The sequence below is a fragment of the Frankliniella occidentalis genome, unplaced genomic scaffold, assembly GCF_000697945.3.
Source record: "Frankliniella occidentalis isolate FOCC.00 unplaced genomic scaffold, Focc_3.1 Scaffold6, whole genome shotgun sequence".
Classification (NCBI taxonomy): Eukaryota; Metazoa; Arthropoda; class Insecta; order Thysanoptera; family Thripidae; genus Frankliniella; species Frankliniella occidentalis.
This window is the reverse complement of record NW_026267136.1, coordinates 2,820,737-2,839,094: the sequence shown is the minus strand read 5'-3', so window position 1 is coordinate 2,839,094 and position 18,358 is coordinate 2,820,737. Positions and strand designations below refer to the sequence as shown.

General features: G+C 50.9%; 1 protein-coding gene across 4 annotated transcripts in view; it reads right to left on the bottom strand.

Moving 5' to 3' along the window:
• Positions 1 to 18,358, bottom strand: part of LOC113207744 (visual system homeobox 2-like) — an 82,456-nt gene that overhangs the window by 41,086 nt on the left and 23,012 nt on the right. For all 4 annotated transcript variants that reach the window (XM_052271988.1, XM_026424421.2, XM_052271976.1 and 1 more), the window contains exon 2: positions 10,433 to 10,486. In XM_052271988.1, the coding sequence (XP_052127948.1) occupies positions 10,433 to 10,486 (54 nt within the window). The remainder of the gene's footprint in view (positions 1 to 10,432; positions 10,487 to 18,358) is intronic.

Below are 18,358 nucleotides of genomic sequence, written 5' to 3'. Positions count from 1 at the left end.
AAATAAAAACACATCAAAGCGACAAGCGACCCGACCTTTACAACGCACGCTACGCTACGCTCCGCCACGGCCAAAACCAACGCGCCTTTGCAGTCCGTGGGGCACCCGGACTCCCAATTTTCCACTTTTTGAAGATTTAATTTGTTTTGCCGAATGGCTCTAAGCAGCTCGGCAGCAGCGCGGCCAGAATAAGGGCTGATGGGGTCGCGGGTGGTGCGCGGGGAGAGGGGGTGTGGTGGAGAGGGAAAGGGAGGAGGGAGGGCGTTCTTAATAAACAGCGAGGAATGCGATAGTCGCCGCGACACCCTCGCCTCCCCCGCGGGAGTACAGGGGTGGTGGTGGGCTCCCTGCGGGCGCGCGGGGTAAGTTGGACTTCACAGAGTCGTCTTCTTAAAGAAGCCGGTCGTTTGGGCCCGCGACACATTTCTGCGTCCTCCCTTCTTCTCTCACTCTTTCTCTCCCCCTCTTTGCACTTCTTATTGCGGCAGGACGCTGGTATTTGAAAATCTCAGCCGCTAGAGAGACTCTTCCCGCGAGCGCGCGGGAGACTTTTAAATTAGTTCATCTCCACAGGGAGCTCGCGGCACGGGCGCGTTAATTCAAGAAGTAATTATAACAAAATAATGTAATTAGATTTCTGCGCACACAAAATGTCGCACAGTTTAAGGCGCGCGTTCTCACAAGGGCTGAGCTGCCGCGCGGCCTTGGGATGCGATCCCCCCGGGGGTCTGTCTCCTGAGTAGGGGCAATAAGGGGAGGAGGGGGGAGGAGGGGTGGGAGAGAGAGGCAGGGGGTGAGAGGAACGCCAGGAATCCCGAGCGCGCCCCGCGGCCACATCATTAATTAATAACGCACTCGTCGGTGCGTCGTCTGCTGGCGTCGTCTGCTAGCAAAGTTACAAAGCCTCTTTGGTAAAGGAAGACACCAGCAGCAGCAGCAGCAGCTGCGAACTGGAAAAACAAAGGTGCTAAGTCAGCTCCTTTCGTAGGGCGCCAACCAAATTCTGAGTTTAGTGCCCCTGTAAAGGCACTAACGGGCCCCTTAAGGTGCTAAAAATTAGTGACTTTGTAAAGGCATTGAACCCTTAGTGCCTTTGAAAGGTGGGACTTAGCACCTTTGTTTTTCCAGTGCGGTACTGGAGGATTCTGGGGCGCTTCATCGTTCCGGGCCTATGTAGAGCGAGCGAGTGACAGAGCGCAAGAGACAGAGCGAGCGAGAGACAGAGAGAGAGCACCTCATCTGCCCCGGAGCATGTGTGTATGTTGTGTGCACGTTGTGCAGACGACCCGAATTACTCATTCGCTTCACTTTTAGCTTCGGTGCCCTCCTCCTCCTCTACCCGCTCCCCTCCTCTCCCCGTGCTCCAGCTGCTGCACAGCAGACGACGACGACGGCGGCGTACGCTTTTGCAGACGAACGCTATGCAGACGACGCGACGACTGTTTACGTATGTGTGAGTGTGAGTAAAGCCCCCCGGCTGGAATTCCATCCTCCTCACACGCGCGGTGTATATCTACCCCCTACCCCATCTCCCCCCCTTGCGCGTCGCCTTGTGCGCGCGCAATATTAGCACTTAAGCCCGAGCCGAGCGGCCATAGCAGAGCCTCCAGCAGCAGCAGCAGCGGGGGAGGGGGCCGAAGAGGGGCCGCCGTCTACTGGGGACTTTATTGTGCGAACTAATCGAGTCAGGACCGCATTCCGCGTGAGCCCGGGCGCGCGGGAGGTGCAGAGAGGGGGGGGGGGGGAATGTCTTCATAGGAAAAATGCGAGCGCGCGGCGGAATAGAAAAGTCTCCTTACGCAGTAGTAGACTACCCACTGAATGGCGGTGGAGAGGGCTGCGCTGCTGCTGCTGCTGCTGCTGCTGCTGCTGCTGCTGCTGCTGCTGCTCCGCCAGCGCAGCCCCTCCGCTACTGAAATTCGATCCGCATTAACCGCGCCACCCGGAATTGAGTTGCCGCCGCCGCTGCTGCTCCGGCACACTGCTGCTGACCTCTACAGTGGGAACTACTGCACACTCGCGGTCGGAGAATTCCTAGCAGGAACTTTGTTAGAACATAACGTACATTGAAATTTTTACCAGAGAGGGTAAATAATGGGTCGATCCCATACTACACGATTTTTTTTTTTGGGGGAGGGGGTACAAATATTTTATAGGGTCGCGAAAAAAACAGGACCATCATTGGGGTCCGCACTCCCCTTAATATTTGTACCCCGCATGAAACTGAAACAGAGGATTTACTGAATCAATGCTCTAGACTGGGAGAGGGAGACGCCTTGGCATGGCGGCGGCGCGATACGGCGCCTAGGAGCCTAGGAGCCGGAAAAACAATGAAAAAACAAGCTGGCCGCGACGGAAAAAGTTGTCGTCGATACGCCCCAGACGAGAAAGAAAAAGAAACAACAGAAATAAGGGAGCCCGACTTATCTACTCTACAACTTTTTTGTGCGTGGTCGGGCGTCCTCAACTTCCACTTCACAAAAGTTGAGAAACGAAACAAAATCACAAGAGGGCCAGGGGGCAACTTGGAAGTTGCATAAAAAGGAGTAGATATATGAGAATTAACGAACAGTAGTCAAGGTAGCTTGTTACGATGGAAAGGACTCCAGTCTCGACTCTGGTCGTCATGCTTCGCTCTCCCAATCACGCAACGCGCCCCACGCAGGACCACGCCGCGTCCTCATTCCCCCGCCGTCGTGCAGATCTCCTTTGTGGCGCCCGGCGCGCGTGTTTGAGGCGCCACCATCATCGCCGCGCCGCGAGAGAGAGAGAGAGAGAGAGGGGGGGGGGGGGGGGGGGGAGGGGAAATCGGAGGACTCATAGGGGCCAAGTTGTTTCCCTTCCTTACCGCATTTATTATTTCCCTTCAGACGAGACCTTGTTTGCCGCCCATTATACGCCACAAAACGCTCAACCCGCGCCGCCGCCGAGCCGCAGAGACGCGCGCGGGCGTCTAATGTTACGTCTTGTTACCTCAAAACGCGTGTCATTATATTTCTGCACAGAGATGAAGCGAAGGGAAAGAAAAAGGAAAAAGACGTGTGAGCGAAAAAAATGGGAGAAATTGGAGAATACGAGCAAACAGTATCGGATGAGATAAAGGTGTGAGCTGTTCGACTATTCTCATTATTCCCTCATGCAGTCGTGCACAGCATACACACACCCACATACATACACAGACTTTTTTCTTCCACTTATGCACACGGCCACGTTTGATTTGAATAGTGGCTCCGCCCGGCGCGTGCCTACGTTGGCAACAGTGCAGCACGGGGGACCCTCCTCGACTCTGGTCGCCGCGGGGGACCCATCTCGATATTTTATTACGTCCCGTGCGGGGTTGGCAGCGCTCGCGGGGCGGCTGCACTGCACATACCAACTACATACTTCAAAAGCCCAACCTCACACGACTATGTAGATATACATTTTTTTTTCCTATTCCGCTTTTCGCTTTTGAAAACGCTTCAGGACTTGCAGCAGCACTCGCCCCCTCCCCACACGAGAGAGTCAAGCAGCAAACTAATGACTATCAACCAGGCCGGGTAGGGTGGGGCGGGGCGGCGGCTGCGTGTGCCTCGTTGGCCTCGATCCCCGCCCGACTTCTAAAGCCCCGCCGCGGCACCGCCGGCCACGCCATCTTGCACAGCAAAGGCAATCTCAAGACGCGGGCAGAAAAGCAGCCAGCCTTTTAGCCTCCTTCAAACGCGAAATAACAAGAGCGAAGGCCACACGGCCACTTCGGGGTCGGCTTGTTTATTGCGATATGAATACAGTAGATTAAATAAATTAAAAAGTTATTTTAACTTCCTCAAAAACTGTGGGTTTTCGCGGACTTCTCGCACTCGCGTGCTTCACTGCCCAGGGAAGGGTATCCTTAGCTCTCAAAGTTACCCCCCAAAAGAAGCCAATCAAAAAATCGTGCCAAACGTAAAAATCCACTACGCAGTCCTGCTGTCAATGGTCCTCAGCGACACATATTCAAAAGAGGCAAAAATGTTTCGGGGAAAGCGCGTACGAGCAAAAAGAAAGGGGGAGTAGGAAAGGGGGTGGGGGTCTGCTGAACCTCTCCACACAATTATCCCATTAGTGGCATATGTCCCCCAATACACGGCATAATAGTAGCATAGAGCGAGCGAGCGAGAGAGAGAGAGAGAGAGAGAGAGAGAGAGAGAGAGAGAGAGAGAGACGGCAAAGAGGGCGAGAAAAGGGAGTAAAGGCCTCTAATCCTTTTTGCTCGCAGACAGACAGTTGTCACAAGGTAAGGCGACACCATTCAGTGGGCGGGACACCCTAACGGACTGCATAATTGAGATGGGAGGTTTGTTGACGGTCTCATATCGGCCTGGAAGCACAACAGAATAGGGAGGAGGGTGAGGGGGGAGGAAGAGGGGGCGACACAAAGTAGCATGTCATCGCTTCGCTGGCCGCACAGCACATTGCTGCGAGCTTCCGGAGTACAATCACACACAACACAGCTGACTGCTAGGCGAACGTAAAGCTCAGAGAAAAGGGGAAAAACGAAAAGAGTTTAAATCGCGGTTTAAATTTTTTTGAAAAAATGCTAGGACGTCTCGTCCTGAATGATTGAAACACCGGACACCCTGGCACTCTTGTGCGTTAATAGAAGAGAATAGGTCTCGTTAAATGCGTAAACAATGAATCGTTACGGAGAGAAAAGTTGTATTTTGTTACTTTAGCAATATGGATTTCGACAATTTTAGTAATATAAGGAGCACTCTTAAAATCTCACTAACAAATAGCAAACAGTATTATGAACGCAACTCTTCAAATTATGAAGTCCATTTTCATAACATGAAATATGAATGTGGGATCGTTCAGTAAGGTACAGTATACCGATCCTCAAAACGTTCATTATGTGAACGTAAACCTTCATTTTTACGAACGCGAGGATTTGAACGAATTGTGTCTGTCACAGCAGCGCAGAAATTATTCTTCACATGAACATGACCTCCATAATATAAAGGTGGGCGTTCGTAGAATTTTAAGTGTGGTGGCACAGTGTGGAGCATCCCTTACATTGAATACTATCTATAAATTTTCTTCAGTACAAAGTACTCTTGCCGTTTGCGTTAACATTTTTTTTTCAAATAAATGCAACACCAACATTACTAAGCAGGGCGGATATACACAACACACTGCGGCCCGTCTCCCGATTACCCGGCGCAGCGTGGCTCGGCGTGGCGGTGCGGAGCGGGCCGGCCGCCATGCGCCTCGCGCGCCGAGCCAATGAGGCTCCCCCACCCTCGCCCGGCCGCGGCCAATCACCGCCCAGCGCAGCGCAGCGCCCGGCCGCCGGCCCGCAGCCGCGCCGCTACAACAAGAGCGCCGTGGAATAATTCATGCAAACATACAAATAAAAAAAAAGTAAACTGCAAACATGACAAAAGAAAACTAGGCATGATGAGAGGACAACAAGAAAATGACTTTCGTCTTGAGAGGAGAGGACGCTGCTGCTGCTGCGGCTGCGGTTCATTCACCCCGCACGCTGCTGAAGGAGCTGCTTACAGCTGGGCGGGGCGATGCATATCTTTACCGCCCTTTTCACGGCGGCCCCTCTCACGGTGCCGCCGTCAAGATACCCCCTCGCCACGTACCCTACTCGTCTGCACCCAATGTCAATGTGCCCTCGACCACCCTGACGTCGCAAAATATTTCAACTGGCACGAACTCGCAATATACTTGAAAGTGCTATGGACTAGAAGGTTAAAACATTCTCAATTGTTCAAAAATTGACGCTCAACCCTTATTTAGTTGAACACGTCCAAAAGAGTTCAAATTTTCAGTTTGGCATGATTTGCGACAACATTTGCATCGCCAGTTAAAACACTAGATGATTATTTTCCTTCGACACGGTCATCATGGCTTAGCGATGACAATCGATGATAGTTGAGCATCATCATCATCATCGTGGTCTTTGCCACGACGCATTGTGGACAATGGGCTCTCCTGCACGCGGCGGCAGCTCTGAGGCAGGGCCGCTATTGAGACGCCGGTTTGTTTTCGTTCGGGCGGAGGGACCTGAAAGAGGGAGAAAAAGAGAGACGCTAGGAGGCTTGAGACGCGCCGGAAGAGGGGGGTGGGGTAGGGGTGAGAGAGAGGGAAATAGGGGGAGGAAGGGGGAGAGAGAGAGAGAGAGAGGGGGGGGGGGACGAAGGGGTGCTCGCACAATGACACGACGCCTCACACCTTTTTGGTCGGGGGAGGAGACGCTAATCCTGACGACGCAACGGGCGTGAGAGAGAGAGGTGGGCCTCTTCAATTATGAGCGTCTTTACATGCGCACACTCCTTCTCGCCAACCCAAAAAGATATCTAGCTCAAATTTACCGAGTAAAGAAAATGGGAGTATAGGCGTGAATTGCCCATCTCATACTCGGTAGATATTATTGAAATTTTCGATTTCAAGTACTATTTGACGCAACTGGACAACTGTTGACTATAAAATAACGTATAACAATTTACAGTAACATGTCCCGTCACCTGTTCATCATCATAAGAAGATGGACAGTCAAGAACTGTCATACCGGTTAAAAGTAGATTTTCCATTAAAGGAGTCGTGCAATTACAAATTCAGGTAGTAAATGTAAAGCGCTCCGCATCGACTTGAAATCGAATGAGAAGAAAGAAAAACCAACACATATTTCAGTGTGCCAATGCCTTTGCCTACATCGTACCAGTACGTAAACCTTTCTGGAGACTTCAAACTATTCCGCCGGCGCCCCTCGCAGTAAGCAGCTCGTAAGTTGTGAGATAATGAGGATAATTAGTACCGGCCGGTCCCAGCAGCCTGCATTACGAGCCATTTGGGGGGCACGCTGCCCAAACGGACGGCCCCGCCATGAGGACTCTTTTTGAGCTGTCAGTCTCGCCTCGTGGCGGGGCGTGGCGGGGCGTGGCGGGGCGCGGCGCTCACACCTCTCCCAGGCACTTACGTCAGCCGCGGGCAGCGCTGTCCTTTGTCCGACTGCTCGCCCCCCTTCACAAACGACAACGCTGCGGCGGACGTCTTTTGTTTCACGCCACACACCTTTTCCGTCTTGCGCGCGCGCTGCTTCTCGATTCGCTCATGCGAGATATCGAAGATCGAGAGAGCAGGGGCGGAAGTGCGGCGGCGGTTGGCATGGTGACGGGGGGCCTCAGCACCGGTCCCCGCAGGGGGCTCTTGCTTGAACCGAAACCCGAGCCGGCCAGGGCAGGGGGCGCCGGCCGGGGCGCCACTCCGGCCCCCGCCACCCCCTCGTGACGTCCTCCAGCTGTGTGACTACACGCACCGAGGGGCTCGTGGGAAACCCTTACGTGTCACTCTACCAACAGCAGAGAGTCTACTAACAAAATAAGAGTACAGTAAGCCCACTCATTTTAGTTTAGAAAAAATAAAATGAAAATGTAAGTACTACGAGTCGTACAGCAATCACTACTCCGCACCTAGACCAAATGCACGGAAAACTTATTTCTTTCGTGTGCTTGCAACACCAACAAATTTTAAACGAGAAGAAGCAATTTCCCACATAAGCCCCGTTGGATGCATTCCTTCGCTTACAACTCACAGTCCGTCACTCACTTTGCTTCCGCTGCTCCGGCGCGCCGGGCCAGCCGAGCGACTCTTGACCCTTGAACCCTGCAGCAGTCGGTGCCGGCGTCGTGCCGACGTCACGCCGCCCGTCTGCCAGCCGCCCGTCGTTGTTTTCAGAGGAAACAAAGTGGTCAGGTCGGCTCGGCTGGCACTGCCAAGTCTTTGGCTGCCGCCCGCCCCGCGCCCCCTCAGCAGCCCCGGCCTGCAGGCGCTCGACCCCAGAGGAAGTGAGTCCGAAATAAACAACAGAAGGCAGCAGGCGTTGCCGTCATCGAGCCAATTTCCAGCAATGATTCCGCAGCTTCGTGGGATAGCTCACACCCACTTGGAAGTCGGGGACGGCGTACACTAGTCGTACTGGGAGGTCGTTTCTACTCTATCACCCCTAATCTTCCTTAGAACTATGTACTTTAATTTTCACGATTTTAAGATTATCCAGCTGTTATCTTGGTATTTGCCCTCCTCACCCCTCCCAAATGAAATACAGAGAGGGAGACAAAGCTAAACGAAAGAGCGAGAAAGGGGGAAGGGGGGGGGGGCAGAGGCCAGCGAAACGTCGCTGTACAGAGAAAGAAATCTAATTTCACTGAAGTGCCTTTTAGGGGTTTTCGCCGAGCTCTCAGCTCGGCCCCGCTTGTCGGCTCACATGGTCCCCGTCTCCGGGGGCTTAAAACACTAATCAGATTAAAGCTAACGCGTAAATAGAACAGAGTGGGGGTGAATAGCCAACAAGACCCGAAAAACACAAATTAGTGATGCTTCCTGAGGCAGTTTCCCTCCAAATTCCTAGTCTCTTCTTTTATTCTATTTTTTTTAAAAATATTCTGTGTTTAACTTTATTAAAACGCAAAATTTGAACTAGATAATGAGGTTTGAAGGATTCCGAGAGAATCGTAACGTCGGTTCTAAGAAAACTTTACGTTTTAGCTGAACCACTGCAGTGCTGCAAACCTACCACTACCCCCACCCACTTCTCTTCTCTCTGTACTCCACCCTCTCCCTTTCCAGCGGCCTCTCTCCCCAGAGCCCGCCGGCGCAGCGCTTCACTCGGCTTTCAACCGGACGAAAAATAGCCTTCTTTATAATTTAAAAGAACACACCTCCCTTTCTCCCGAGAAGTGTTGGGTCTAGAGGTAACTGGACAGAACCACGAGGCGGGAGAGGCAAAGGTACAGGGAGCGAGAGGGGGGAGAGAAAGAAAAGGGGAGAGAGGAAGGAGAAGAGGGGGAGAGGGAGGCAGGGAAGAGGGGTGGAGAGAGAGGGAGAGAGAGACGTGAAGCAAAGCAATCTGCAGGGTAATTTGAGAGAGGGAGAGGGGAAGGGGGAGGGGATGCACACATGCATTATTGCAGGAAGGGACTCTCGCCATGTTTCCGGTTTGGGCACCATCTTGCCGCAAAAAGAAGTTTCCCTCTCTCTTGTTTTCCGCCTACTTACTTTCTCTCCCCCCTTTTTCCCCAGTGCGTTGTGCAGGTTGCCTGCTGCCCCCGTTAAACAGCATGGCCGCGGGGCGACACGCGCTCCCCGCGGACATCGTTAACCCTTTGATCCTGCTCGCCTTTCCCCTTCGCCCGTCCGCTCGTTGCCTCTCTCTCTCTCTCTCTCTCTCTCTCTCTCTCTCTCTCTCATTGTACGCGCGCCGTGGGGCCCGCCAGGCCACACCCTCCTCCTCCTCTGCATCTCTCTTTCTCGCGCTTGCACTTGCCATTCCCCTTCCCTCCCTTTCACCGCCGCGTCGCAGTTCAACAGATGCCCGCGGAGAGCGCGCTCGCGTCGCGAACGCGTGTCAGCCCCTACTGAGCCGGCTCGGCTCGGGCCGCGACTCGGGGCTCGCGGCCCGAGCCGCGGGTGACGAACTCGAGCCAGTTTCGGCCCGAGCACGGCCGAGCACAGACCAGTCGTCTCCCCCGAGCACAATGCGCCACATTTGTACGTACTAAATGTCACTCAACGAGTCACTAAATAAGCCTTGCATTTTTCGTTGATGTTTTATAAATGGTAAAATGTTCAACGCCGCACTTTTAGATCTGCGCTCAAAAAATTTCGACACCCGGATTTTTGTTATTTGAAAAAAAAAATAAGAAGTTTTATTAGATTTATTTCGCTTTCACACTCAGGAAACCGTTTCGAATCTGTAAATGCTTTTACTTGGATCAAGAACGATTGAAGTCAGTTGCACTTGTGTACTGATTCCAAACAGATACGTACTAAAGTACAAATAAATTCACAAATTCCAGAACGCAATTTTAAGGGTTCTTTCAGGGAACCCTTCCATTTCAGCGAAACGTTTTCCCTTAAATACCGGTTGGTCCCGACGTATACGAGGCGGGGGAATGAGTCATCCCGGGAGAGACAAACAGCACCTCTTGAATGAAAGGAAAGCTGTTTGGGTTGAATAATAAAGCCACCGTAGGAAGGAGAGAGAGAGAGAGAGCAGTGGGGGAGAGAAGGGGAGGGTGGAGACAAACACGGGGCCGGAATGCACGCCCGCGGGGGCGCCTATACACGCCTGTATACCTGTGGATCTCAATGCGTCAGGACCAAGCAACACACACACATCCTAGCGCCATCAGCATTTCATTCCGAAGAAGAGCAGACATAGGTTATTGATCCACCCTTGAATCGCTAAACATGGGCTCTCTCCCTCCGGCGTATACTGGATATACTACACTTATACATACAACATACATGCACTACACGTGTAAGATGTCAAACTTGTGTGTCATATTAAATAAACTAATGAGAAGCTATAAACAAAATTGACATGATCGTTCTTTGAAAGTTTGTGAATCACACTCATAAGAGAATCGCTTAATGGTTTTGTCGATGCGTTGTTACTGACCTGGTAAACATGAGCCTGGTGTTGAAAATGGGGGTGACTTCAGTTGAGGAAAACCTAGAACAAAACCGAAGAAATAACTAAGCACATCAGGCAGAAGGAGATTCTTAAGAAATCAATTACACCGAAGGGAAGGAATAAGGACGAGACTTGAGGTGCACGGCGGTCGGTCAGATATCACTGTACACCCGATATGAGTCCGTCTGTCCAGCGAGCGGGGAGTGGGGGTCTCGGGTTACGCGGCGTGTGACTATCGCACAATGAGCCCGCTATTTAGCTCCTTCCTGCTGTCGAACGCGCCGAAATCCAATAGCGTGGTAAATGCAAAGTGGGCCCGTGACCTACCGCAATTACTACGACAGATAAAATAGAAAAGATAAAATGGAGAATTGCCCGATCAAACAAGGCGATCCTCGGCCGTTTCGCACAAAGAATTGTCCCGCTAATTATATTTCTGCCGTTGAGCAAGGGAAAAAGGGGGGGGGGGGATCGATCGATTGTCACTGAACAGTGAATAACACCTGGCCAGATTTCATTGATCTAAAGACGAGAATTTTTTGCTCAACGTTCCTCAGCTACGCCACGCCACGCGTCCTCTATGCGAAGCACCACACACACTCGCGCTCGCACACACACATACGGTGACGCTGGGGCGTAAGTGGCACGAGGGGACACGTGCGGGGCGGCCGTGGCCCCATCCATGAGGACGAAGAGAGAGCGGGTCGTTTTGAACGCAGCCTCGGGGACGGCCAGAGGAGAGCAGCAGCAAACTCATCCCACTTAGAAATTTTTAATTAGGAGCAGGAGCTTAGCCTTGGTCCGTCAAGTACAGTGCTATGCAAAACACGGTATGTGCCAAAAAATTAGTAGAAATCAAAAGAAGATCTAGGAAAAGTGCGAAGTTGACCATTTTTCGATGTTTCGGGCGATTCTTAAAAAATATTGCGCACATCTGTGCCTACAGTCCTTGAGTTATTAAAATTCATAATAAACAACTCGACCAAGCATAGCACTGGGACGGCTCCATACTATATAAACAGGAAAGCATATTACCGATGAGCATGTAGAGTACTACCTGATCTATCAAAGCTATAACTCTGCACCCGTAAGACTGAGCAGTGGGCGGTGGGGCTTTGGTGTTGCTTTAACACCAGCATGCGTGGTGACATCGGCGGAAGGTGTAATGACATCTTTTGTGCCGGGGTTGGCGGCGGCGCTGGTCCCGGCGCGCACAGGGGCGCTAGGCATTCACCCCTTTCACCCCGCAGCCGCACACTCGCTTTGACTGCACCGCTTATCCCGCTGAATATCGCATTTTATTTGGCTATTGTGCGTGTGGAGCGGGGGTCGACCTCTACGGGGCCTTTGCCTTTGCAGCGAGAGATGTATGACTCATTGCTTTTAAGCCTAGACGTTTATAGATTACTGTTGAAACGTGATCTTTATTTACTTCCTTCCCTGGGAAAACATGTCAGGCGTTAAGTCACACCTTGAAAAAAAGTGTTTAGGGTTAAGTTCTTTCACAAAGGCATTGAAACTGCCTAAGTTACTCATTTATAGCATTTTTAGGAGTCGTTGGTGCTTTACAGTGGCATAAAACTTAAAATTTCTGCAAAGGTGAGACTTGTGACTCTGTTTAGGCCTGCTGAGGAAGAGACTTTTTTTCTTCTTTTTAAAATGCCTGCAAGGTCGACGTTTATCTTTTAAAACACCGACACGGAAGTTCGAAAGAGAAGACGGCAAAGGGACAAACGGGCTTTGCGGGCAGAGACGGTGCTGAGCCATTTTATCGTTTGACATCGCTCCGCTGACGATCACAGAATCCTGGGCCGCTCATGAGCGCACTCCCATCCCTCTTTCCAACTCTTCTACAGCAGCAAACGGGACAGAGCGAGAAAATCACAGAGAGCAGGGAGAAAAATTCCACGGCTGTTGGAAAAGGACAAGAAAAAGAAAAGTGAAATACAATTCGATGCGAAAAACGATTGAAGATTAATTCAAGCTCCAGTATAATTCGCACGTTGTATTCTCTCTCTCTCTCTCTCTCCAACACACACCGACAAGGCAAACCTAATGTGCTTTTGCCCAGTGGGCTTGTCATCGGCGGAGCGCGTGTTGCAGATAGGATGAGGCAAGATGATGATGATTGGAAGCTGTTATAAGCGGGCTGCAGCAACTGTTTGACGAGGCGGGGACGCCCCTCCCCGCCACGCCTTCTTTCCGCCCACCGCAATTACCGAATCAGCACGTCCCCAGCACCGTGCACTGACAGCGAGCGAGAGAGCGAGAGAGAGACCACCCCCCGTACGTACGTGTCACAAACAGCTCCGGCCGCGGGTAAAAGCTGTTGGCGCACGCGGCTGATTGCAGGTCCAACCAGAAAAGAGGCGGAATTATGTTTTTCTCTCGCTCGCACTCCTACTTTAGAAGCCACTGTATCTTTGTAAATAGCCAATGTCACCCCGGCTGCTCGAGCAGCGACACCGGGCCGCTTTAGGCTCGTCACTCAATTATTTAAGAAAGTGATTAATTCTACGTTGTCTCACATGTCTCCTAATAGTTTTAACACAGCCTCTACTTGGCTTCTATTAAAGACTCCCAATTTGATTGATCACAAAATGTATAAGTCAGGTGTGAAAAAAATGCACTACCCAACCATTAGCTGACAGTTACGCGCACAACCTGATATTATACTGCTTAGGTAAAGATGGGCTGATTTACTTACGCAACATTACAAGTTCTCAACTCAGTCCATCGAACAATTTTGAGAACAGATTTGAAAATTTGTAGGGTAAGGTGCCGTATTATGGCCACTGTCCCATTGATGGCCACTTTTCTCGATTTCCAGGCAGTCTGGTCTTTTCGCAATCTTGGCCTTGATGTAGTGTTCTAGTAAGGTCCCTACTTGGGCATAATAAGCCAGACTACTTCACATCGTTGTTTACATTACAAGAAAAAGGGGTGGCCATCATTGGGCAGGCCCATTCTTAAGGTGGCCATCATAGGGCATCTTACCCTTAGACCATTCTTATACAGTCAAACCACCCCCTTACCCCTCCCCGACGCAAGAAGACAACCAAAATCTACGTTGATCGATCTGTCGCGCTCGCTATTTCGCGAGTTTCTTGTTTCGCGTACTTTCTTTCCCTGTTTGGTCGCCCCAAAATCACCTCTCAATTACTCGGAGGGAGCGGGCTTGGAAAGTGCCAGGGAGCAGGGAGGCGACCAACGACGCCGCACAGCAGTACAGCCCGTTGCTACTTGTCGTCCTCGAAAACTTGTCTAAAAACAGTAACTATCGACCAACTTCGTTCGGTTCGGTTCCTCGGGGACGTGTGTCGCGCGGAACACGAGACGACAAAAAGAGGGAAGCGGTGAGCGTCAGCCGGGAGGTGTGAGGACAACAGCGAGCACTCGAGCAAGGGCCCCAGAGCACCCAACACACACACACACACACACACACACACACAGTCTGTGCGGCCTCGGCGGGCCACAAGGGCACCTGGGAAAGTGGGGCGCATTTATCGTTCAACCCGGCTGTGTGTTAGGAAGGGGGAAAGAGGGGAGGGGGCACAGCAGGTCTACTGGTCTACCAAAAGCACGTGCAAAATATTTAAAACACTACGTCATAGTTCTCTCTCTCCCCCTCTCTCTTTCTCTCAACACGTCGTCGTAACGCCTCCCCACAGCCGAGTGCGTGAGGATACAGGCTGACGGAGCAGCAACAGCAAAGGGTTGGGTCGGTTAGGGTCAGTCTTTCCTCCCCCTCACCTCGTTGCATCCAAGGCGAGGGAGAGAGACAGAACGAGCTGGCAAGAGAGAGCAAGAGCTAGTGCGAGAGATCCGAGTCTGCGTTGGCAAGCTCCCCTACCCGTGTTCGATCCACCAGAGCCACCCCCTCCTCTCTCTCTCTCTCTCTCTCTCTCTCCCGCCCCGACCCCCTACAGCCCCGCCATTCATACGTTGCGTATGCGGAGCTGCGTGCCGAGCCGAGTAGTTCAGGACGGGGCACTCTGGCCAAGTGGGAGTAGACCAAGTTGCAGTTCTATAGAGGCCTTGTTGGCCTCCTTTAGGGGGCTACTCACACATGCGCGCTTTGGCGCCCCCTTCTGAGCCCCCAGGCCAGAGGAGAAACCCCCTTTCGAATCATGGGTCATGGGTATAATACCAGTGTCATCCAAACTCACGCGTCTTTCCGGACTGGCAAACTAAAGCATGAATTAGCGGTTGGTGACGTCACCCCTGCTAGGTGTCGGTGAGTCAGAGTTGTCGCCTACCTGCGCTGGACCGCAGACTCCGCAATTAATCTGATTACGGCCAACCCTAATTACGCGACGACACTTCCTTCGGTTCTCTTTCTTCCTCTCTCATTTTTTTGACTCCCTCCTCGTCTAGCAGATCTCCTTCTCTCTCTCCTTCTCGCTGCCCTTCATTCACCGTTTTCATTGCTCGCCCCTTTTTTCCCTTTTCTTCCGATGACAATGCCCCAGGTGTCAAATGTTCCCCAGTCGAGACGCTCCCATTCAGTAGGTCCCGTCAGCCCCCCTCCCCCCTTTTCCCGATGGCCCGCGCCACCAAGCCCGGATGTGCAACCAAAATAAATATTATGTCCCCCGAAGACATTTTCCCCGTTAACACGTTGATACCCACCACAGTCTATTATATCACCACTAAAGTAGCTCTTTAGGTTGCAGAATTTGAATCATCTACCCGGCGTGCAAGTTCGTATTAATTACCTGTTTCATTTTACAACTGCACTGTTGAATTCTTGAAAAGCAATGATTTTGCAAATTGAAAAGGATTTGGGTGTTGTGTAGAATACTTTGCAATATCGAAGCTATTTGTAATTACGAATTATTCACTCTCATCGCAGGTCTACAAAGCAAGACTAAGTAGACTGTTAAACTCGCTGTTAACAGTGTGCGTTATAAAAATTAAATCTTTTAGTGGTATGAGTTCAGCCAGAAATTGAAGCCCAAGACACACTGAGTCGCGCTCTAAACAAAGAAAATGGATCACTCTTTTTGAGATGCTACTTTCATAATTTTTAGGCAGTGCTCTTTTAGAAGAATCATGAAAAGAAATACGCCTCAATCTTTAAAGAGCGTAGAGATAAGGACAAAGTCCGGAAAAGGGTTGGAATTGAAGGTGTAGAAAGAGGTAGATGAAGGCGAGGGGGCGGTGACATCGTGTCAACCATTCACAACAACAGCAGACGACACGGCAAGATTTCGAGGCGACAAGGACATGTCATGTGTGAGGAAAGAAAGGGGGGCGGTTCGGGGCGGGACTAGGGGACAGTGTGTTGTGTCAGCTTGTCGCGTCCGCCGATCGGACTAATATTATGTGAAAGGGACACAATGTTTAACTCGCAAGAGTGAGTGGGGCTAGGACGCCGCCAGTGAGAGGCGTTTCACGGGTCTCCCTCTTGGTTCATTCTATCGCCTTAATCTGACGAGTGCAAGCGTAACATGTGGTCATATTCATTCATCCAGGAAAGAGACCTCTCACATTTACCACACGAATGCATATGGGTCTGGAGGTCCGAGAGAGTATGAATTCCTTGACAACTACAAGAAAAAACAGATTTACTTATGGCAGCCCATACAACTTGGATATGGATCAAGTCTCCAAATTTTTCGGGTTGCCAAATTTACAAATTTTTCAAAATGAATGTAACCCATTTTATAAGTCGGAGCAAAGCACTAAAAGCAGAGCTTCATCTCGAACATTCTCCGTGAGAATGACCCAGGAGCACAGCACAGCAGTAGAGGCTCAACGCGTCGTACAGTAGGAGCTGCTCGAGAAAGAAAGGCCAGGGCTCTGAGATGGGTCGGCCAGAGTCGGCGGGCAGTGGACCAGGCCACAGCGTCGCACAGCGTGGCAGGTAGTGAAGAGACGGACCTACGGACGCATCGGACATCCGGTACAGCATCAGCACCGCAGCACCACGAGCCCGTCGACAGCTTTGATGTTATCTCTGGCCAACTACTGCATTTCTGTATCAACAATCACACTCACAACACTCACAAAAATTCCACCACCTGCTCACCAAAACACAATTAGCCTTACTGGTGATATACGAATATCAGAATATATGTCTTAAATTTTATGACACAAAATCCAAAGCTATAATCCAAAGAAATAAACTCGATCCTTTTTGTTAAGGTGGAACAATGTAGATGTATCTCGTTATAATTCTTTTACAAGCAAAATTATGAAACTACAGTATTTTGGAACAAATCTTTACAATTACTGCAAAAATCAGATGTCGTTACCTCGACTTACGGTTCGGGTTCGCATAACGGCGCCAAAAAATAAACATCAGAGATCAACAGATTTATGACGTGCTCCTACTTCTACATCATAATGTTTCGCCAACGACGTGAGTCAAACGCAAAAGCGTCAGATAGCAGATCGCGATGGCTCTGCATCGCCATGAGCCTCGCAGCAAAGAGCAGGAATAATTGGCCTGTTTTACTCCATGTTACTCGGCGCTGCACAGCGATTTCATAATTGGCTCGCCACTTCACGACACCACTTCCCCCGATTCATCCGTTCTACTCGGCGCTCTCTCTGCTGCGATTCTCTCTCTCTCTCTCTCTCTCTCTGAGTCTCGCACTCTTCGCGCCGACACTGCGCATGCGCCTCGTGCAACAAACCTCTCACCGTGTGCAAAAAGCACCCCTCCTCCCTCCTCTTCTACTTGCCCATGCCTCCCTTCGCCTCTCTTCCACCCTCGGCCCGTTTTCTCCCTCCACATGCTCCTACCCTTTAACACACACACACACACACACACACAGTCGCTTCCCCCACCACTCTCCTTTCTCTCACCATGTATGGCCCGCTCAGCGTGTCAGTCAACGACTCTCCAGACTCACGGTCGGACGGATTTCTGCCGAAAATCGGGCATCGCGTCGCCTCTGCAAAGCCTCTACAAAGTCTCTCCTCCTTCACGTGTGGCACCGCGTGGCAGCCGCCACCGCTACCTGCTCCTGCCTGGCCTGGCCTGGCTCTGCCCCTGGCAAGAGCACACCAGCAAAAGTCAAGCCTCGCAAAATTAGCGATGAATATTGCACAAGTCAAACACATGAGTGTCGCACAGTTCCCAGTGGAAGACATAAGGCCGGTTCAATTCAATTTCTTAGAATTGAGAAAGTGTTTAAAGAGATGCTTTATACGCCTTTGGAACAAAAATTGACAACGTAAAAACCGAAAAAAAGGTTAATGATAAAGCGGGAAAAGGTCGTTTAGTGCTCGATAAACGTATTTTAATTGCCGATAAACAAACCCAAACCCACAGCATCAAGTTTTAACGGAGGTCCCTGCTCTCACACATAAGCAAACGAGCCCGTTAAGTGTTTGGCGTTTGCGCCTGCTCGCAGCGTCACGTGCGTGTGCGCGTCTTCCGGTCTAGTGGCTCTGTACATCCTCCCCCTCCCTCTGGCTAACGCGCAGAGTATTACAGCGATCGATATGTACACGCGGGTCCCCGTCAACTCAAAAATCCTTTCTTAGTTTTCAAACGTCAGGAGAGCAACTGTTGGTTTTTCATTTTGGCAAAAGAACAAAACAGAAAACCTAAACTGGACAACAACGTGGTTAGAAGAACTGCAACCGTGACGGCGACAGCGACTGGCTAACTACTAGGTTTGCTCAAAGATTCTGTTCACGGGCGCTAAGGGAAGGGTGGTGACAGTCGTGGAGGGAAGAGGATAGAATAAAAGTTTAATTCAACACAGCAGTCACACGGTAATGAAACGTCAGATTTGCAGAGGAAAAGGGTAAAACTTTCAAAAGCTCCTATAATGGTCTGAAGAAAACTTCAGATTTTTAGGCAAGTTTCCCCTTAAAAATGTGGGAATTTTCCCCACACACTGCCTCAAAATTTCAGGGGTTTTCCTCAAAGGATAAGGACCGTCAATATTT